Genomic DNA, 22,595 nt, shown 5'->3' on the forward strand with positions numbered 1-22,595 from the left:
GACTTGTCCCCAACAAATGACAATGGGATCACAGTCACTATTTGATTCTTAATTCCAGATTTTTATTGAATTCAAATTCCACTATCTACTATAGTGGGATTTGAACCCAGGTCCCCCAGAACATTACTTAGGTCTCTCAATTAACAGTCCAGTGATAATACCACTAGGCTATTTCCTCCATAGTGCCAAGGTTAGAAATGTAAACATGAGAGCAAGAAGGTGCGTATAAATGGCAAGTGAACAGAGAGGTCATGCCTGCACACTGAGTGAAGATGTTCTGCAAAGTAGTTATGTTTGATCTCCCTCGTGTGAAGGAGACCACATTGCGAGTAATAAATATAGTCAACTAAAAAAGGTGAAAGTAAATCGTTGCTTCGCCTAAGTGGAGCATTTAGGACCACAGATGATGAGGAGGGAGTAAATATAAGTGAAAGTGACACACCTCTTGCGATTGGATGGGAAGGGATTGATGTGTTGGAGTGATAGACTAGTGGGGGTAATGGAAGGAGCAGTCCCTTTCAAATGCTGAGAGGAAAGAAGATGCAGATTGATGGTGTCGTTGTCCTGGTGACGACGGAAAAGGCAGCCAAACTGGACATTGGTTGGGTGGGAAGTGAAGAAAAGCAGAACTCTATTATGCCTCAGGGAGGGAGAGGAAGCAGTGAGGGCAGAAGTTCAGGAAATAGCTCAGACCCTGAGGGCATAGCCTGGCAGTAAAGGGATGACCTTTTAGAACGGAGATGAGGATTAACTTCTTCAGCCAGAGAGTGGTGAATATGTGGAGGCAAGGCCATTGAGTCCATTTAAGACTGAGATAGGTCGGTTCCTAATTATCAAGGGAATCAAGGGTTATGAGGAGAAAGCGGGAGAATGGGGTTGAGGAGCTTGTTAGACATGATTGAATAGTGGAGCAGACTCGATGGGCCGAAAGACCTAATTTCTGCTCCTATGACTAATGGTCTTGTGGTCTTATGGCTCTGTCCACCACAGTAGGGGAGAACCTCAGCTGAGGACAAAAGGAGGCACATCTGAAACACAAATGTAGAAAGTAGTATCATTGGAACTTATGCAATGGAGGTGGAGAAAGTAGGTGACAATAAAACAAACAAAATGCGATGGGACGCTGTGATAATTGTTTCGCTATTGCTAGCTATTACATTATTAAATCATATTGTATATCTAATACGCATGACTGAGAAGATACACATGCTTCAAATGATACAAATGATCCATTTTTAACTATACTCAAGACAGCATACCCTCTCCGTGGAAAATAACTCGCAGTTGTTGCCCATCTAAAGAGTTGTTATGGAAACATAGCCAGTCTTCTGTAAGGTATGGACAACCTTGAAGTAATATATCCTTTCATAATGCATGTCTATGTCAATGATCCATGCACATGATCCATGTCAACACAAAATAGATCTAAGTAAAAATGTAGGATCAAACAATTAAGTGTTGGCAACTAAGTCTTTTCAAAACTTGTGTAAGATTCTGTACATTTTATTTTAGCAGAAATAACTAACAATTTTAGAATTCAGTCACAGGGTGTCTTTATTTTTAACTGTATCTTAAATGTTTTGTTTATTTATTTCAGAATTTCAGTAACCCATGATGGAACATTTTGGAACTTTTTAGCTTTATGGATATGTATTTGTCTAGAGAAATCTCTGGCCAGTACAGGCCTGACTTCATGCTTTATTGAAGTTGAGACTTACCCATCCCACAGCTCAAACATCATTCTAAGGAACTTTTTCAAGCAGCTTGAATGTCCTGCAGATTGTCTCCCTGGTAATGGATGTTTTGTGATAAGACATGACTACTGATTGGTCATATATTTCAATGACCCATCGAAGGGAAATGGGACTATTTCAGTTTAGGAAACCTGGTCAGCATAGACCACTTGGACCGAAGGGCCTGTTTTCCTTGCTGTATAACTCTGTGACTCTATGACTTGAATCCCATTGTGGCAATGGTGAAAACTGAATGTAATTTTAAAAATCTGCAATGTAAAGGTAACCCGAAGCCAACCGTGTAACCACAGACATTTGCCATTAAAACCCATCTGGCTCACTAATGCGCTTGAAGGAGGAAAATCTGCTATTCTTAACAGATCTGACCTACCTGTGACTCCAGACCCACTGCAATGTGGGAGGCTGTTAGTTGTCTTCAAAATGGCCCTAGGAAGTGTACTTCAGCTTTTTAGGGGAACTGGCGCGTGAGTAAGTACCCTGGGTTGTATGGACAGAGGGATAATGTCTGTGAATGTACACCACACAACCAGTAAATCTGGATTAAACCCATCAGAGGTTAGTGACATTACCACCACAGCCCATAGGATAGCTCACTACAGCATCACCTTTCGTAGTTCAAACTATACACAACATGATAATCTTGTTGCAGTTTCAGGAATTACCTTGCAGCAAGGTGAACACTCCATCAACTGAAATCAAATCTGAAAATGCGGCAAAAATTCAGTTGGTCTAACAGCATCTGTGAAGACGGAGAGATTATATGCAATTGTTAAGCTGTTAACTTTGTCTGTCTAACTTTGTAAACTGCCAGATACGCTGAGTGTTTACAGCGTTTTCTGCACATTTCACATTTCCAACATCTGCAGTAACTTGTACTAGCTTATCTGCTGGAGCACAAAAGCTGACGTTTCGGGCCTAGACCCTTCATCAGAGAGGGGGATGGGGTGAGGGTTCTGGAATAAATAGGGAGAGAGGGGGAGGCGGACCGAAGGTGGAGAGGAGAGTATAGGTGGGGAGGTAGGGAGGGGACAGGTCAGTCCAGGGAAGATGGACAGGTCAAGGAGGTGGGATGAGGTTAGTAGGTAGGAGATGGAGTTGCGGCTTGGGGTGGGAGGAAGCCCTTCTTCCCACCCCAAGCCACACCTCCATCTCCTACCTACTAACCTCATCCCACCTCCTTGACCTGTCCGTCTTCCCTGGACTGACCTGTCCCCTCCCTACCTCCCCACCTATACTCTCCTCTCCACCTATCTTCTTTTCTCTCCATCTTCGGTCCGCCTCCCCCTCTCTCCCTATTTATTCCAGAACCCTCACCCCATCCCCCTCTCTGATGAAGGGTCTAGGCCCGAAACGTCAGCTTTTGTGCTCCTGAGATGCTGCTTGGCCTGCTGTGTTCATCCAGCCTCACACTTTATTATCTTGGATTCTCCAGCATCTGCAGTTCCCATTATCACTAGTTTATCTGCCTATTTGTCTTCTATGTCAGCTCTGATGAAGAGCCATCTAGACTCGAAACGTTAGCTTGTTTTCTCTCCATGGATGCTGCCAGACATGCTTTGACCTCCAGCATTTTTTGCTTTCAAGGATTTCCTTCATTCTCTTCATTACAAATGCATTTTTGCATCATGTATTCTAACTCTCACGAACAGCAATAACAAATTTCATTCGTAGACAATTTGTAGATAGTGTTGAGAGTTGTTACGACGCACCTCTGGAGGGGGTGGGACTTGAGGCCAGGCCTCCTGGCCTAGAGGTAGGGTTACTACCACAACACTTGAATCTCCCTTCAAGGAGGTGTTTTTTCTTTATTAAATTGTCATTTTAATGAAGTATGAAGTCCAAAGGAGTTCTCAGGCAGGCACATGAACCCTGGCCCTCAGAGTGAAAGTCTGATATTGTATCAACAGAGCTATCTAGGCTCCAAACTTGCATTTGTATAATGCCTTTGACGTGGAAAAATATGCCAACGAGCTTCACAAAGGCAAGCTCATTCAGTGAGTGGAACATCGGCCAAAACCATCCATTCCACAACCCTTGTCCCCACCATATCTCGCCAACCTCCGACATCTTCCTGCAATGAAGAATAGCCACTGGTATTTCTGGCTGATTGTTGTTGATAAATAGAAGTGTGACCCTTATTCTTTCTTTTTATCATTCAAGGGATGTGTGCTTACCCGGCTGAGTCAGCTTTTATTGCCCATTCCTAGTTGCCCTTGAGAATGTGTTGGTGAGCTGCCTTCTTTAACTGCTGGAGTCCATTTATTGCTGGTAGACCCACAAATCGCTTGGGGTGGGAATTCCAGGTTTTTGACCCAGTGCCAGTGCCAGTGAAGGAACAGTGACATATTTCCAAGTCCAGATGGGAAGTGGTTTCGAGAGGAACTTGCAGGTGGTGGTGTTCCCATATATCTACTGCTCTTGTCCTTCACGATGTAAGTGGTTGTGGAAGGAGGACGATGCTGTTTGAGGATTCTAGGTAAATTTCTGCAATGCATCTTGTAGATAATACTCACTGCTGCTACTGAGTGTTGGTTTTGGAGAGAGTGAATGTTTGTGGATTGTGTGCCTCTCAAGTGGGCTGGATGGTTTTAAGGTTCTTGCACGTTATTTGAACAGGTAACTGCCTAGTTCAGTGGGCAGTGTTCCATAGTACTCCTGCCTGTGCCTTATAGATAGTGGACAGGGTTTGCAGAGTCAATGAGTGAGTCATTTAGTGCAGGATTCCTAACCTCTGACCTGTTCTTATAGCCACTTTGTTTATATGGCTAGTCCAGTTTCTCTTCGGGTCAACAGTATCCTCCCGATGTTGATAGTGGGGGATTTGATGGCAATAATCCCATTGAATGTTAAGAGGCGATGGTTACATTCTCTCTCATTGGAGATGGACATTGCTTGGCACTTGTGTGGCATGAGTGTCACTGCCACTTGTCAGCCCAGATCAAGATTGCTCCACTTGAATTGGACTGCTTCAGTTTCGGAGAAGTCAAGAATGATTCTGTACATAACGCAAGCATCAGTGAACATGCCCACTTCTGACCTTCTGACAGAGAGAAGGTCATAAGTGAAGATGATTGGGCCTAGAACACTATGCTGAGGAACGTCTACAGAGACGCCCTGGAGCTGAGATGAGTGACCCCAACAACAATCAACTTCCTATGTGCTAGGTATGATTACAAGTTTTAACTTTGATTCCCATTTGCATTAGAGTTTCTTGATGCTTAATGCGGCCTTGGTATCAAAGGCAATCACTTCCGTCACTCCTCTGGAATTCATATTTTGCCCATGTTTGAACCAAGGCTCGAAAGATGTTGGGAGCTGAATGGCTCTGACAGAACCCAAACTGAGCTTCAGTGAGCAGGTTATTATTGAGTATGTACCACTTGCAACATTGTCAATGATCAAAAGTAGGCTGATGGATGGTAATCAATCAGGTTGGATTCGTTCTACTTTCTGTGTACTGGATATTCCAAGTTATTTTCCATGTTGTTGGGGAGATGCCAGTGTTTGGCTGTGCTAGTTGGAGCAAGCTACGTTCTGGCTTGCTAGTTTTCAGTGGTTTCACCGGTATGTTGGCAGGGCCCAAGAGTCTTTGGAGCATCTAGAGTCCCCAGCTATTTCCTGATATCACATTGAATGAATCAGCCTGGCTGAAGACTGTAATGCTGGGGCCCACTGGAAGAGACCAAAGTGGATTATCCACCTGGCACTTCTGGCTGAAGCTTACTGTGGCTGCTTCAGCCTTATCTTTTGCACTGATGTGCTGAGCTCTTCCATCATTGAGAATGAGGATATTTTGTGGAGCATCCTTCTCCAGTGTTTTATTCAGTTGTCACCAACATTGACAACTGGCTGTGGAGCTTAGATCTGATCCTTTGGATCACTTAGCCCAGCTTATCACCTGCTTATTGTTCTGTTTGAGATGGAAGTAATCCTGTACTGTACTGGTTGTTTGGTGCAGCTCCTGCCATGCCCTCCACACTCTTCATTAGACCAGGGTTGATATCCTGGTTTGATGATAATGGAATAATGGGGATATGCCAGGCCGTGAGGTAGCAGATTGTATTGGGATACAGTTCTGATGGTGCAATGGCCTCATAGATGCCCAGTCTCGAATTGCTAGATCAAAATTCAAAGTCTGTCCCATTTAACATGGTGATAGTGCCACACAACACAATGTTGGGTATTCTCGACATGAAGACGGGACTTTTCTCAACAAGGATGGTGCTGTGGTCACTCTTACCAATACTGTCGTGGACAAGAGCATCTGTAGCCGGTAGATTGGTGAGGATGAGATTAAGTATGTTTTTCCATCTTGTTGATACCCTCAAATCCTGCCGCAGACCCAGTCTAGCACCTATGCCCTTTAGGACCCAACCAGCTCAACCAGTAGTGCTGTTACTGAGCCACTGTTGGTGGTGGACATTAAAATTTCCCACTCAGAGTGCATTCTGCACCCTTACCACCCTCGATGCTTCCTCCAAGTGATACTCAACATGGAGGGGAACTGATTCATCAGCCAATGGAGTAATATATGAGGTAGTCAGCATGAAGTTTCCTTGTTCATGGTTGACCTGAATCCGTGAGATAACATGGGGCCTAGAGTCAAAATTGAAGACACCCAGGGCAACACTCTCTCAAATGTAGGTCACTATGCATACCTCTGGTACATCAGTTCTGTTGGTGAGCTAGGACATACACAGGGATTATGATGACATTTTCTGGAACATTGTGTAAGGTATGATTCTGTGAGTATGACATTGTCAGGCTGTTTCTTGCCTAGTCTATGATACAGTTCTCTCAGGTTTAATACTACACCCCAGATGTTAGAAAGGAGGACTTTGCAGAGTAACATGGGTAAATTTTCTATAGTTGTTAGCAGTGCCTCAGTAACTGCCCAAATGATCTGTTCGGTTCTATTCCTTTCTTGAGATTTTTCTAGCGGTTGATACAACTGAGTAGCTTCCCATGACATTTAAGAAGGTAGTTAAGAGTCAACCACATTGCTATGGGTCTGAAGTCACATGTAGGCCCAGACCAGGTAATGATGGCAGATTCTCCTTCCTCTGCAGTCCCTTTCCAAATCTTAAAGAGGTCACTCCTTGGCCTTCTCTTTTCACCAAAAGAACGTAACTCCTTTGATCCATTCTGATAGGAAGACTAACGGGTTATGTTTATCATGGTAAATATTCACCCAAATGCGTTGGACAGTGCTCTAGTTATTTGATTGCTCCATAGTCTCAGAGGACCATAGAGCTGTTCTCTCTTTAGAGAGAGAGAGATAGAGAGAGAGAGAGAGAGAGAGAGAGAGAGACAATTGGTGAAGAGTCTAATCTGAGGGTCACCCACCTCAGGCAGGGGTGAGATCAAGATGGTGCGAACTTCATGGCTACAGTATGTAAACTAGCGCAATGTATATTGTCCAACTCTTGCTTCTGATGTCGCAATCTTAATGAAGTAGTAAAAGTGTTAAACTGTTTCTCAACTTTTCTTTGTTTCTATCACAGGACATGGGTGTCACTGACAAGGCTAGCATTCGTGTCCCTCTGTCTCTAATCACCCTTAAACTGAGTAACTCAAAATACTTCAGAGGTTATTTAAGAAACTGCTTGATGCAACTAAGTGGTTTGCTAGGCCATTTCAGAGGGCAGCTAAAAGTCAACTCTCACCACTGTGGGTCGTAGATATCATACATTACATACAGTAGAATCCCTATAGTGTGGAAGTTAGCTATTCAGCCCATAGAATCCACACTAACCCTCCAAGGAGCATTCTGTGCAGACCTACTCCCACATCTTACCCCTGTAATCCTGCAATTCCCATGGCTAATCCACCCAGGCTGCAGATCTCTGGACAATTTAGCATGGCCAATCCACCTAACATGCACTTCTTCGGCCTTGAGGAATCCCTCACAGACACAGGGAGAATGTGCAAACTCCACATGGACAGTTGCCCAAGGGTGAGATTGAACCCAGGTCCCTGGTGCTGTGAGGCAACAGTGCTAACCATTGAGCCACAGTGCTACCCTCTGTCACATGTTGGCCAGACCAGGTAAGGGGTCAAATTTTCTTCCCTAAAGGACATTAATGAACCAGATGGGTTTTTAAAACAATTAATAACAGTTATCATGGTTAGCATTATTGAAAGTAGCTTTTAATTCCACATTTTTAAAATTAATTGAATTTAAATTCCAGTAGGTGCACTGGTGGGCATTGAACCCATATACCCAGAACATTATGATCAGAGATAATGGGAACTGCAGATGCTGGAGAATCCAAGGTAACAAAGTGTGAAGCTGGATGAACACAGCAGGCCAAGCAGCATCTCAGGAGCACAACAGCTAACGTTTCGGGCCTAGCCCCTTCATCCTCTCTGATGAAGGGTCTAGGCCCGAAACGTCAGCTTTTGTGCTCCTGAGATGCTGCTTGGCCTGCTGTGTTCATCCAGCTTCACACTTTGTTACCCAGAACATTATGCTTGGACCTTTAGGACACTACCACTGCACCATGGTCTCCCCACTTACTGACTGCAAGCCAAATCAATGTAATAATTCTGCAATGTAGCAGTGGGATATTTGGACAGGCCTAAATGGCACTCTCCACATTTGACCAAAGTCAGTTATGTGAAAAGATTATTATCTGAGACAGTCTAAAATACGCCACTCTTTTTACACAGCTATTTGCAGACTACATTAAAGACCATGACTAATAATGTGTGTAATTTTACAGTGGGAGTACAGTACTTGCGTGAGTCCAAGAAACATAAATATTGAAGACGCTAACCACTAAACAGGAGCCTAGTCTTAACTATGTTTGTTTCGTATCAGTGTGACAATTTGTCTCAAAACATCAGTGCGAAGGGTTGGAACTGGTGTTGCATCTGTCTCAGTAGATTATAACAATTGTTACTTTTTTTTGTAGGGTCAAGCAGAAAACCCAAACAATCTGCTAGATGAGAAATTCTAGCAGGACACCTCAAGATTGCGAGTTTGCAATATTCTCAATGACAAAACAGAGCAGAGGTAAACTGAGGTCAAGGATCAAAGATCTGCCAAGGACACAGAATGTACTTTCTGCAGTGAGGTGCTATTAGCAATGGAGTGTCACTTGCTTGAAACCAGCATTCTTTTTCAATGCAATAAGCCATACAATGAGTTCAAAAGAGCATTCAAATAACCAATCTACTCTATGAATCCTCCTTGTTGCCTCTGAGTATGTATGACTCCCAATCATTCGCTGTTTTCATGGTGCCAGAGCGGTTAGAGGATAAAGTGGAACCTGACACAGTGGACAACAGTTTTTGGAACTTGTCATTCAAATTTAAGCTGCTCCATTGGGATAAGCAAGTACTTGCAAAAAATTCTGACACTTTGATTCTATACAGTAAAGCTGGTAGAAATAATTTCTGAAGTCTTGATCCAAACTCTACCAAACACTTTCGGACTCCCATGTTGCCCCAGTCAAATATATGGTGGTGAAACTCTCAAGGGTGCCAAGTAAAGAAACACATTTTTCTCTTTCTTTGATGCTCCTTCTTTTCTGCGTGCTTCTTTCCTCATGTCCATTTCATAATGGATGCTGTAGGGCTTTCGGAGATGCCCACTGTGAGTGTGAGGGCTCCCTATGAGAGTTACATAAATGATAGTTCCAGCTAATGTAGCAAATCACATTCCCACGTTTTACAAGGTTGCACACAATTGCAGTGATGGGCATTGAGCATCTCAAGGTTTTGGTATGCTGTGTGGTTAATGGCCTTCCCTGCCCCTTTTATTTCTTGCTGAGCATGGACTTAAAGGCATATTGTGACTAGTTGTCTTGCCTCTCACTATTGTTTAAGGTTTCTGGTCACAGAGTAGATTTAAGGGCCGTCTCTTTGTTTCCATTAATCAACGCATGGAAAATGCAGGCACTTCATGTTTCAAGCCTTGTCACAGTCACCATTTTGTTTTACACTGTTCTTAATAGCTTCAAAAACAAAATATTGTAAAGAAGAACTTAGAATTTATTTTCCAAATTGTAACCATTTCGGTCAAAGCTTGCAAGATAATTAATATCTCCAATTTATATTCATAACCTTTGACTAGACTTTTGCTTTGAAATGTTTCCAACATCTGAAAAATATTTTCTCAATCCGCAATAACATTTCTATGTGACCTGCCTTGAAGTGCAAGTGTCATGGATATCTGTGACTAATACTCTCTAGCCTCTGCCTGCATTTCTTCTGCAGTGAAAGCTTTGAAAACATGAAATCCTTTGGCTCGACAGCCTTCATTCAAGCAATTTTGCAGCTTGTGTTTCTAATTGGTGAGTAAGGACTAAACTTTCACCCTGGTGTTAAAATCAACATTGTTGGTGATAGCCTTTTTTTAAAAAAAATCATTACTGTTGTATGGGTGTTATTTTCAAAGGCAGCATATATTGCCCATCCCAAGGCTGCCCTCTAAAACCTAGTGTTTGTCTTCAAATTTCATACGTAGTAGGCAGTTTTGAAATCCTTCCTCCTGTCTAAGACAGTGATTGTGCTATTATTGACAATTTAAGATTGCTGAGCAATGAAGTTGTCATTTATATTAGCTTTACGAGGATTACTTGTTTATTTAATAACGTGGATTGATTGTCAAAAGTCGATTTACTGAGTAGTTTTTGAATTCTGCATTATTTCACTCGGCTACAAATTAATAAGCTTGTGTTATGATTTGAATATGATATCAGGCATTCTTCAAACGTTTCACAGTTATGCACGTTTTTAAATTATCCTGAACCCGGGGGACATGTTTACACACAGAATCATAACATAGTGTGGCTACTTGTAGCGGAAAATCTTACAAACTTTGTAACTGACCCTCATTTTGACATCGCTTTCTGACTTCCTAGTTATTTGTACATTGTACTGCACTTGGCAGAAAATGCTGCAGTTCATCCCGCAGCACCAATTCTGCTTACCAAAAGTCGTCCACTAGGCACTTGCATTCCACGCCAGGCTGCAAGCCAGCTAGTCGGGCTTCTTACCCATTGTCTGCTTTGTTTGCATTTTATTACACCTCCCTGAGTATAATCGCACTGACATGTTTTTATTACTTCTCAGTTTAAGGTTATAGATACGCAAGCATTTTTTGTAATCATTCATTCCAGTGGTTTTACTTCAGTTCTTTTGAAGAACTATCCAATTAATCCCATGTTTCCCCGTGTTCCTGTACATTTTTCTCCTACAAATTCTGATTTGATTTTGAAGGCTAATATTGAATTTATATCCACTGCCCTATCATACAGTATATTACAAATCCCAAGCATTTATTGCAGAAAACATTTTCCTACTTAAGGCTCTGCTCTTCACTCTTTTTCCATTCACTTTAAATCTCCAGGCGCTGATAAGCGACCCTTTAGTTATTGGAAAAGTTTCCTTTAATCCTTCCCTGATGTGAAGAAGAACAACTCGCACATCTCCAATCATTCCATGCACCCAAATCCCTCATTTTGGAAGTATTTGAGTAAATCTCTTCTGTACCATCTGGAAAACCTTCACATCTTTTGCAAGGTGCACTTTTCAGAACATAAAGGTTTATTTTGTGATTATTTGTTACTGCTAGCAGTTAGCTACAATCACAGTTATCACGCGGTGATGTGAATGGGTGAATGCAGATCACAGTGGAACTCTCAGATTGTAGAAGTTCCACTCTTTGTTGCATTTGCTACATGCATCTTGTGCCCTTTCTATGACATCTGCATGTGAACGTGTTTCGGTATGTACCGGAACAGGTATTTTCACTTACAAATTTCTTTCTTTGTCTATTTCCCAACCATTGATTCAATCAATCTGCTCTCCATTCATGTCTGTTTCCCCATATTTACCCTCTCTCTCTCTCTCTCTGTCTCTTCTGACTGATAAAGTTACACTGACGAGAGCAACTATTTAAAGAAACCCAGTAATACGAAGTTACATAGCTTGTGTCTAATATTAGAATACAGGGACAAAATATCATTTTACTTTCAACGTAGACTAGATCTTGTAAATGACATTGAGCAGAGGGTCATAAATGCACAGTAATTCTGGTACCCAGTACGATCTGAGCATTTGTCTTATTTACTCAGACAAAGGATAGTAATTACTCACGTATCACCCCATCAACCTCCAGATCCAATGCATCATCCTCCGCCACTTCCGCCACCTGCAATCTGACCCCACTACCAAGGATATTTTTCGCTCTCCACCCTTACCTGCCTTCCAGAGGGACCGCTCACTCCGTGACTCCCTTGTCCGCTCCACACTCCCCACTAGCCCCACCACCCCTGGCACCTTTCCCTGCAACTGCAGGAAATGTTACACCTGCCCCTACACCTCCCCCCTCACCCTCATCCCAGGCCCTAAGAAAACTTTCCACATTAAACAGATGTTCACCTGCACATCTGCCAACGTGGTCTATTGTATCCGCTGTTCCCGTTGTGGCCTCCTGTACATTGGGGAAAGAAAGTGGAGGCTTGGAGACCGTTTTGCGGAATACCCATGTTCAGTTTGTGACAAAAGGCTGTACCTCCCAGTCGCGAACCACTTCAACTCCCCCTCCTACTCCTTGGATGACATGTCCATCCTGGGCCTCCTCCAGTGCCACAACGATGCCACCCAAAGACTGGAGGAACAACACCTCATATTCTGCTCGGGAACCCTGCAGCCCAATGGTCTCAATGTGGACTTCACAAGCTTCAAAATCTCCCCACCCCCGACCTCATCCCATGACCAGCCCATCTCATCCCTGCTCCCTTGACCTGTTTGTCTTCTCTCCTACCTGTCCGTTCCTCCCACCTCACTGACCAACCCCCACCTCCACTTCCTACCTACTAGCCTCATCCCCACCTCCTTGACCTGTCTGTCTTCCCTCCCACCTCCCCGGCTCTCCCTCCTCACTGACCAATCCCCATTCCAACTCCCTACCTACACTCACCTTTACTGGCTTCATACCCGCCTCCATGACCTGTCCGTCTTCTCTCCCACCTATCTGCTCCTCTATCCACCTTCTATCTTCACCTCCCCCACTCTCTATTTATTTCAGAGCCCCCTTCCCCTTCCCCCATTTCTGATGAAGGGTTCAGACCTGAAACATCAGCTTTCCTGACCCTCTGAAGCTGCCTGGCCTGCTGTGTTCATCCAGCTCTACATCTTCTTGTCTAATTACCAGCGGTATTTGTGTAATCACAGCAAATACAGTAAATACTGAGCCACCCATATTTGAAACTGTATGATTCACCTTCATATATAATAAACTAACTCACATGTAGTTTTATCCCGAACCTAAGCCTAACTTTGTGATCCAAATGTGCAATCTTGTGTGTTACTTAACCTGCTGTAAAATTGAATGCACACGCTACATTATTTTGCAACCAATTAAATCAATGGGCAGTGGAGGGCATTAGTTAGTTGAGGATAAGAATGCCTCTGCACCCTTGCCAGCTGCATTTTGTAAGTGTAAAGCAAAAGTATGGGATATTGCATGGAGGTGATGAACAGCAGAGCAAGAGAAAGAGATGTTACAGAGGTTGCGCATGTTAGTTCAACAGGAGCCATGAAAGGAAATGTTGGAATGAGAATAGATTTTAGGAAGATGAAGGAGGATCAGGCTTGATGGAAGCAAAGTTGTGGGGTAATACATCAGTGATTGGGTCAGGGATCGAGGGAAACAACCCATAGACGGTTTGTTTTCCTCACCACCCCTACCCTAAATGAGCTGTGGCATTACCTACATCACACCATACCGCTCACCTCCTTTTGTTTCGAAGGAAATGAGAAACAGTGTAAGAATGAGAAACACAATTGAATTGAATTAGGTTAAGTGTCACGTGTACTCACATGGGTACAGTAAAAAGTTACGATGCCACTTTAGGTATACAGGTACCCAGATGCAGATTCTTGCGTACAAATAATTAGGAAAAAAAATTGGAAAAATAAAGAAGTAAAAATTCCAGCATTGCAGAAATGCCGAAGTATAAAATCATAGAAATAAATTAGAAAAATAAAAAAGAACAAAAATCTCAGAACAACAGTGCCTCCACCATAATGTAAGAAAGAAAAAAAAGTCAAAAGAAATGAGAATTTAAGATAAAATCTACATAGCCCATTTCACTATCCTGGGCTTGAGGACCCAATCCCTGTTAGAATCCTGGGGACAGAGAGAGAAGCCCCCCTTTCAGAACTTTGTGGGAAGCATTTTTTTTAAAAGTTACAAGATGCAGGAATAATTTTACCAATTAGGGCTCACTGTAAGATACTTCACTCCAGTAGATTACAGACCAATATCAAGAAGGTAAATGAATAAAACTACATGATTGGGAAATTAGCCATTCAATATCCTTAGAATTGATCCCTTTGCTTTGAGCTGGGTCAAGCTGTGCTGGCTCGAAGGGCTGAATGGCCTACTCCAGCACCTATTGTCTAGCAAGAATCCTTAATATTGTAAACAGTAATTCTGTGAGTTACGCACCCAATGGTATGAGTGTGCATCAAAACACAGACTGCTCCTGATTTATCCTTCTCAGTAAGCCAAAAACTGCTCAGCCACAATTTATTTGTAGACTGTGCATTTTTTTCTGCGAATAGGAGAGAATACAAGCTTCATATTTTTATATTGCATGAGGATGTGAATCTAATAATAAGCAGTATGAAGGCACAAAGAAAAATTCAATAGGGAGCACAGGGAAAAGAATGTGAATACCAAAACCATGGCACTAAGTACATGGTCACATACTCAAACAACTTGAAGGAGTATCAAGGAAAATAATCTGACCTTAGGAAAAGAGCTGAGATGAGAAAAAGTAGGATTTAATAAATATAGGCTGTCAGGCGTATTGAAGCGGCCATGAAAAGAAAAATAAAGGTTGAGATGTTAGATTTAATAGTAAATAGTACACCACTGAAATGGACCATTCAGCCCAACAGGTCCATTCTGATAATCATGTTTCATACAATCCTCATCTTATTTCATCACCTCACCTCGAACAATATATCCTTTTAGTACTTTCTGCCTGACCTGTTTATCTGGACCCCTCCCAAAATTATCTTTGTCACCCACCTCACCCATTCCATATGGTAACAACAACTTATGACTCTTCAAGCAAAGATATTTCACCCGAATTCCCTCTTAGATTTTTTTAGTGACCACCAGAGTGGTCATGGTTTCCTTCACAAATGGAAACGACTTCACTGCGTTTACTCTCCTATATGATCAACATCAAGATGGTGGATTTGGTCTCTGCACCATGAAGGCAGCAGGGCCCCTCAGTGGTTAGCATGGCTGCCTCACAGCGCCTGGGACCTGGGTTCGATTTCACCCTCAGATGACTATCTGTGTGGAGTTTGTACGTTATTCTCTTGTCTGTGTGGGTTTCCTCCCACAGTCTAAAGGTGTGCAGGTTATGTAGATTACCTGTGGTAAATTGCCCATAAGTGTCTTGGGATGTGCAAGGTAGATGGATTAGGAAATTGGGGCTACAGGAATTGGGTGGGTGTTAGTGGGATGCTCTTTGGAGGGTTGGTTTGGACTGGTTGGTCTGAATGTCTGCTTCCACACTTTGGGGATTATACCTGGAAAAATTACGTGTGCACTCCTTTTAACCAGGTTTTCGATTTCATAACACAAATGTTGGCCTCCTGTGGGTTACAGTCCACGAACATTGACTGTTCCTTCATTATTACAAACAGCTGCATTCATCAGAACTGAGTATATGGTTGCAAGTGGAGCCACCTCTGCTTTCATTCATCTGGAAACCCGTCCAAGTGAAACCATGGCTAATCAAAGTGGCGATGCGATTATAAACACAAGCCTGCCTTTGAAAGTGGTTGCAATAGTCATGCTTCTGTCTTTTGGGGATGGATTTGTTTCCGCAAACACTATTGAGTCACTTGGAACTACTGAAGCAACTGTTGCGGGAGGTGCACTTGCCCAACCAGAACAACCATCTGTGAATCAGGGTATCGTCAAGTTGAAAGCTGAGAAAGGGAAGTCGGTGGTTTTACCATGCTGGTATCTTAGTGATGGTACTTCCTTAAACCAAATCTCCGTATTGTGGTACAAAGAAGACACCTCTGAGAAGTTCAATCTTGTAACAGACAACACAACAGGCTCGGGCAACTACTCTGGTCGAGTGTTTTTAAGTGGACATCTATCTAATGGGGATGCTTCATTGACAATTCTGAATGTAACTGAGAAGGATGGTGGCACTTACTTCTGTACTGTAATCCTTAATAATGGGACAACTCTAAGTGGTGATGGTACGCATCTCATGGTGAAATCAAGAGCAGGTAAATTTATATTGTAGTCCTTCAAAAGCTAAACAATGCTGATATTTTCCTTTGAAAATAACAAATTCCTTTATAGTTAATAATACAATTTTATGTAATTAAATTCCTCATGGCTTCCCATATTTTTGTAACCTCCTCTAGTATCACAGACTGTGGCCCTTAGTTTATTTTCTTGTAATTTATGAATTTGTCAAAAAAAAGTTACTGTTCCCTGTTTCTGCGTGGGATTCCTCCGGGTGCTCTAGTTTCTTCCCACAGTCCAAAGATTGGTTAGATGGATTGGCTACGCTAAATTGCCTCTAGTGTCCAGGGATGCGCAGGCTAGGCGGATTAGCAATGGGAAATACAGGGTTACTGGGTTGGGTGGATCTGTGTGGGATGCTCTTCAGAGGGTCAGTGTAGGCTTGATGGGCTGAATGGCCTGCTTCCACACTGTAGGGATTCTATGATTTCAGTTTTAGTATTTTGAATATGTTACATTTAAATAATTAATTCTTAGCACACAATAATTGTTTATGTAGTATTGATATTAAACTGATTATGTTGACAGCAGAAATGGAACTTATGCATGCCCATTCAGATAAAGAGATACAAATCCCACTTACATGTTCAAACTGGCATCAAAGTAAATTTAGCCAATTATGGAGACCTTCCTTCACCAACTAAAGTTGCAGCAGAAATTTTCAACTTTCAGTGTTAATAATAGGGGTAAATAAGTTCAAAGTGCTTCACTAGCAGAGTAATCAATGTTAACATTGAATCAAAGAAGGTATGATGGAAGGGTCAATGGCTTGTTTTAAGGTGGCCTTAAAAAGAGAAAGGAGGTATTGGGGCAGAGAGCTTTAAAGAATAAATTACAGATCAATGAAGGCCAATGCGGGTCAAAAGTGAAAAAAAGTGTACAAAAAGCTAGCTATATTACTATATGCTTAATGAGTAATGTGCTATTTTTCTGATTAAGCTGTGTATTCTTCATCTTATTCACTTCTAGGGCTTTTTGGTTTAAAAGAATCTTTAGGAAGCACCATTGCAATTGTCGCAGCAAGTATTGGTGTCTTTATTGGACTTATGGTGTCCTTTGTGCCAAACTTAAGAAAAAAGATGACATGTCAAAATTTAGAGCAAGGTATGTTAAGTTTGCACTGTACTGATTCAATCATCCAGTGAAACCGAGATCTAAAACATCAACTTGAAAGATTGGCTTACACAAACCAGCTTTAACTCGGCTGTGTAACATGTCAGTTCGATAATGTCACCCAAGCAATTTTTTTTCAGGGGCTAATCTACTACTGAGATTAATTTGCCAATAGAATACTTCCAGAACCACAGAGGAAAAAAAGTGAAAGGTTCTAAATGGCACAACGCAGTATAATGCATTTGGAGCAGCTTTTCAGCGGTTAATTGAAAAATGGCCTAAGAATTCTCTGTCGGGTTTTGTAGATTTTGACACAGATATAGAGGGCATAATTTTATGGTGAGAGGAGTAAGATTTAAAAGGGGCCTGAAGGACATCCTATTCACACAGAGGGTGGCTCATATGTGAAGTGAGTTGCCAGAGGAAGTGTTGGAATCAGATCCAGTTACAACATTTAAAAGACATTTGGACAGGTTCATGGATAGTAAAGGTTTAGAGGGATATGTGCCAAATGCAGGCAAATGGTGCTAGTTGAGTTTAGGATATCTGGTCATCAGGGACAAGTTGGACTGAAGGGTCTGTTTTGTGCTGTATGACTCCTTAAAGGCTTCCTAGCTGGAGAAATGTGAAAAATTCAAGGCATATTACTGCGGGTTGGATGTAAAAAAAACTCTTAAAAAGCACATTTGTCGCAATATTCCTGGTGCTGAGGGACTTGCGTTGAGAGTAGAGGGTGGAAAATTTAAGATTGTTTTCATGGAGTCATAGTGTCATGCAGCAGAGAAACCGGTCTTTTAGCCCAGCCCTTGAAACAGAGAAGGTAATAAGGTCACCTTATGGAGATTTTCATGATGGTAAAAGACAAGAGAGACTGGCCAGTAGGTCCATTACCAGAGATTTTAGATTCAATATCAGCGGCAACAGACCTAAAGATCGGATGAGGAGAGACATTTTAAAAACGTAGGAACACAATTAGGCAAGTCAACTATTTCAGCCTGCTGAACCATTTAATTCAATCATGGCTGATTGAACATATCAAATGACTGTTACCCACAGTATCCCATATCTGTTTATACCATTGATAATTAGAAATCCATCAACCTTTACTTCAATTATATCCAGGACTGATCTTCCACAGCACTTTGGGGTAAAAATTTCCAAAGATTCACAATGCTCTGAGCAAAAAAATAGGTCCACATCTCCATCCTAAATGGCATCCCCTATATTTTTTAAATTGTGATCCCTCATTTTAGACTCCCTGGTTCCAGACTCCCAAAGACCTTAAAGGGAAATATCCTCACCTACTCTGTTTATCCCTTTAAATAATCTTTAGGTTTCAGTGGGATTTTCACTCAGGAAATTGTCAGGATCTGAAATGCTCAACCTGGAAAGGTGATGGAACCTGATTCAATTATATTTAAAAGGGATCGAAAACAAAAAATGTTGGAGGTCACAGTGGGTCAGGCAACATCCATGAAGAAAAAGCAAGCTAATATTTCGAGTTTAGATGACTCTTCATCAGCGTTGTCTTGGCTTGAAACTTTAGCTTGCTTTCTCTCCATGGAAGCTGCCTGATCCACTGCAATCTCCAGCACTTTTTGTTTTCAGCACAGGTTCCAGCATCTGCAGAAATTTGTTCTTGTATTTAAAAAGGAGTTGAACTTGAGAATTTAAACTTACCGGTTTGCAGACAAAAAGCAGAAGACATGGTGCTAAACAGGACTTCTCTTTCAACGAACCAACACAGACAATGCTGGACAAATAATTTCCTTCTGTTCAGCAACTTTCAATGGTTCCTATTGAAAGAGGTATCTATGGTCTTGTACATTAGACAAATACAGAGCTTTATTTTTGTTTTCAATTATACTGTAGTTTTCTTTTAAGATTCAGCCAACGTGAATACAACCTTAATATAATTAAGACTTTAAAAGACTAAATCATGAAAATGATCACATGCATGTTGGTGAAGATCATAAATATATGTATTTGGTCATTTCCCCCCTTGTTTGATATTATAAGCATTAAATTCCTATCTTATATGTTGAAATTGATTCCTAAGCAAAGACAAGGAGTTGGGTTTTCACAACTGAGATGACAAATACAGAAATTTTGAAGTTTCCAAAAAAACATTGGTCGGGGAAATCTTTGGAGCTTTTCCCTGTCCATCACTATCATTTTTCCTAAGGTCCAGCAGACACTGGGCTTACGTGTGCAAAATGCTTTAACAGAACCCCCAACCATGGCTTCCATTTGAAAATAATTAATTACACATTTTTAAAAGTTACAGATAAACCCAACAAGGGTCCATATCTGCAACATTATGAATAGTTCAGGGTTTATTTGGTCAGGATGGAGGATTGCAACTTTAGGAATGAAAACTATTCTTCCCAGTGATAGGGAAGGTGGAGAATGAAATGCTTTTGTGCACTCTACGATAAGAGGATAAAAGACAGTTGAATCAGTGAAGTAATCTAGCGGGTTGTTTTAATCTAACACGCTGGTGAGGGCATTGAAAACATTTTGCTCAATCAGAGATAATGGGAACTGCAGATGCTGGAGAATCCAGGATAACGAAGTGTGAAGCTTTTGTGCTCCTAAGATGCTGCTTGGCCTGCTGTGTTCATCCAGCTCCACACTTTGTTATTTTGCTCAATCATGTCAGTTCCCTGACTTATGGAATATTATAAAATTGTTCTGGAGCAGGTTGGACTTGAACCTAGTCCTTCTGGTCCAGGGATTGGGACAATACCACTATACCACAAGAGACCCAACTGGAAGAAAGTGTAACATATTTATTACAGTGTCAGACATGTGTTCCAATAGAAGCAGCACTTTTGAGACACAGTCTTCAATTGCTAGAAATGACACGAATGCTTAATCCCCCAGTTAATCACATCAAAACTATTCATTTAATTGCCTCATTCTGTTGGGGTTGAAGAATAACTTGACATGTGGTTCTTATCAAATTTTTTTAGTGTCAAAATGGCTGGCAGACATGGCCACTTGGTGGCTAAACTGACATTGCACTGGCACATACCTGTCCCCGCCTCCAGCCTCAACTCCCTTGACCTCCCTGCTCTGTTTGGTCCCTCAATCACAGCTTCATTTGACAGTGACCTCATAAGATCTGCAACTGCATGGACAGTAAGTGAGGTCCTGCAATTATGGTGGTAATAAATATAACCAATTTTTAATGAAAGTCAGGTGACATTTTACTGCATAGAATATAAGTTTGGGTATAGGCAGATGATGCAGGTAAACACAGCCTTATTAGAATTCCTCCTTCGTGACTATACATGCTGTATCTGGCATCTTTATGTTGTCTTTCTGAGCTCTTACATGATAGTACCAAACGCAATTTTTATTTTGTTTTTCTTCTACAGCTCAAGTTGCTCCAGCTTAGTTTGCAAATGAACAACGTCGATGCACTGTGAATTATATGATGAGATGGATATTTTTAAATTCACCTTCCTGAAGAGATTTCTACAATTATCTGAATACATCAATGTCAAATTTATTTTCTTGAATAAAAAGGCTAAAGTATCCATAATCCACTGGACTGTGGGAATGTTTGCTCATTAGAGAAAGAGAACAACAGCTCATGATGGCAGTTTAACCTGAGAGTCACCGCACCATAGGTGAGGGGGGAGACTGAGGAGAATTTTTCATCATAATGTCAACCTGTGTGAGAATTGAACCCATGCTGATGGATATCACTATATATTGCACACCAGCCCCGAGATAACTGAGGAAACCAAAACCATTTCTTGTGTAACCAAATACAGAAATAAGAGTGACATTTAAGCATTGCATGTTTAGACTTTTGTTCTGCATGCAACATTTATACCTGATGTGATGGTGACTATAGGCTGTCAAAATGAAACGTTCTAATTTATAGCTGTTTTTGACTTGGGATATTGGATTGACAACTCTGTGGACCTTAGCTCATCCATTCTCTTCACAGTCATGTTATCTCAATCTTTTTTCCTGTAGCTTTTCATGGATTATGAAAACTGCTGTTGCCAGTGTCGCTTTCACTGAGCTGTAATATCATTGGAATTTGATTTTTATTCTTAAGTCCTCCTAGAGAAGCACAGATTTCATTATGGAAAAAGTGAGTTGGCTGCTTTGCAACAAAGTAAGACACTGGGCTGTTTGTAAGGGCAGATACAAGTCAACCAGTTTACTTAAGTCTGGAGTCACATGTAGGCCAGAATCAGTATGCAGGTTCCTCCCTCAAGGATTAAGTCAACCAGACGGATTTTTATAACAATCCAGTAGTTACGGGGACACTACTAGCTTGTATTCCAGGTCTATTTAAGAGACTGCATTTAAGTTTCCTGGCTGCTGTGTTTGGAGCTGACCCCATCACTGGATTACTATTCTCATAGCACACTGTTACTGTTCCATTATTGAGTATACCAAGATGATTTAACATAATTAATAGCAAATAATATTTTTCCAGTTTATCCGTAATAGAGCCATTCTAAGACAGACAATTGAATCCTGGCACATAGAATGAGGCCCCATATAGAGTAGAGATAGACGTGTTTGAACAGGAGCTGGGGCATGACAGAAGTTCATACATCTGCACACCATGCAAAAATGTGAAGGGAAGACATCCCAAGTGCCTTTGCAAATCACATTTTATTTCATCATACATTGCTGATTATTCATATCACATGTACCAATTTGAAAATGACATTCTTCCCCTAAGTTGGAGTTATTCTGATAGGCTTCTACATAGACAGATGTCCCTCTTGAACATCAGGGTGCCAGCTCCACATCTAGGTCATCACTTGAGGAACAATACAATACTGGTGATTTCCCATGTTATGAAACATATGCCTATTATGTAGCTGAATGGTGCATAAGGAATAAATAATAAACACAATGCGTCTCTTTATATCTTGTTCACTGAATCATAACTATAATGAAAAAAGGTGATGAATACTGAGTGGTCCTTGAGAAAGGAGGCTCATTATTTTGCACAGTAGCAACTACATTTTTTAACCATTACTGGAGTTGGGCCAGTGAAGAATAAGAGTTATAAAACCAGTTCACACCAACCATGTTCCCAAACTAAATTTACTCACCTGTATGTGCTTGGCTCACAGCCCTCCAAATCTTTCCTACTCATGAACTTATCCAAATATCTTTTAAACATTGTGATTGTATCTGCATCTACTGCTTTCTCTGTATTAGAACAAAGATACCCCATGTCCTTTTAAAATCTTTCTACACTCTTATCTGACATTAAGCTGCAATTAACCCTTATACTGCCCATTATAAGAGCAAAGTACTGTAGGTGCTAGAAATCAGAAAGAGTTGGAGCAACACAGGCCTGGCAGCATCTATGGAGAAGAAAACCATCTATGTTTTAAATCCAATATGACTCCTTTTCACCTACAATCAGCAGCTCT

The 22,595-nt window shown here is 41.4% G+C and overlaps 1 protein-coding gene across 2 annotated transcripts; it reads left to right on the top strand.

Annotated features, from left to right (window-relative positions):
- Window positions 1-8,685: 8,685 nt before the first annotated feature.
- On the top strand, window positions 8,686-22,066 carry si:ch211-137i24.12 (Immunoglobulin superfamily member). 2 transcript variants are annotated; one of them, XM_048532336.1, is made up of 5 exons: window positions 8,686-8,772; window positions 9,978-10,054; window positions 15,438-16,037; window positions 17,029-17,163; window positions 20,556-22,066. In XM_048532336.1, exons 2-5 carry the CDS (start codon window positions 9,994-9,996, stop codon window positions 20,573-20,575), a joined length of 816 nt encoding a protein of 271 aa, XP_048388293.1. In that variant the 5' UTR covers window positions 8,686-8,772; window positions 9,978-9,993; the 3' UTR covers window positions 20,576-22,066. The 2 variants fall into 2 exon arrangements, with proteins under 2 accessions (XP_048388293.1, XP_048388294.1); XM_048532337.1 differs by having other exon boundaries at window positions 8,751-8,772; window positions 15,355-16,037.
- The last annotated feature ends 529 nt before the right edge of the window (window positions 22,067-22,595 follow it).

The sequence above is a fragment of the Stegostoma tigrinum genome, chromosome 6 (genome assembly GCF_030684315.1).
Source record: "Stegostoma tigrinum isolate sSteTig4 chromosome 6, sSteTig4.hap1, whole genome shotgun sequence".
Lineage (NCBI taxonomy): Eukaryota > Metazoa > Chordata > Chondrichthyes > Orectolobiformes > Stegostomatidae > Stegostoma > Stegostoma tigrinum.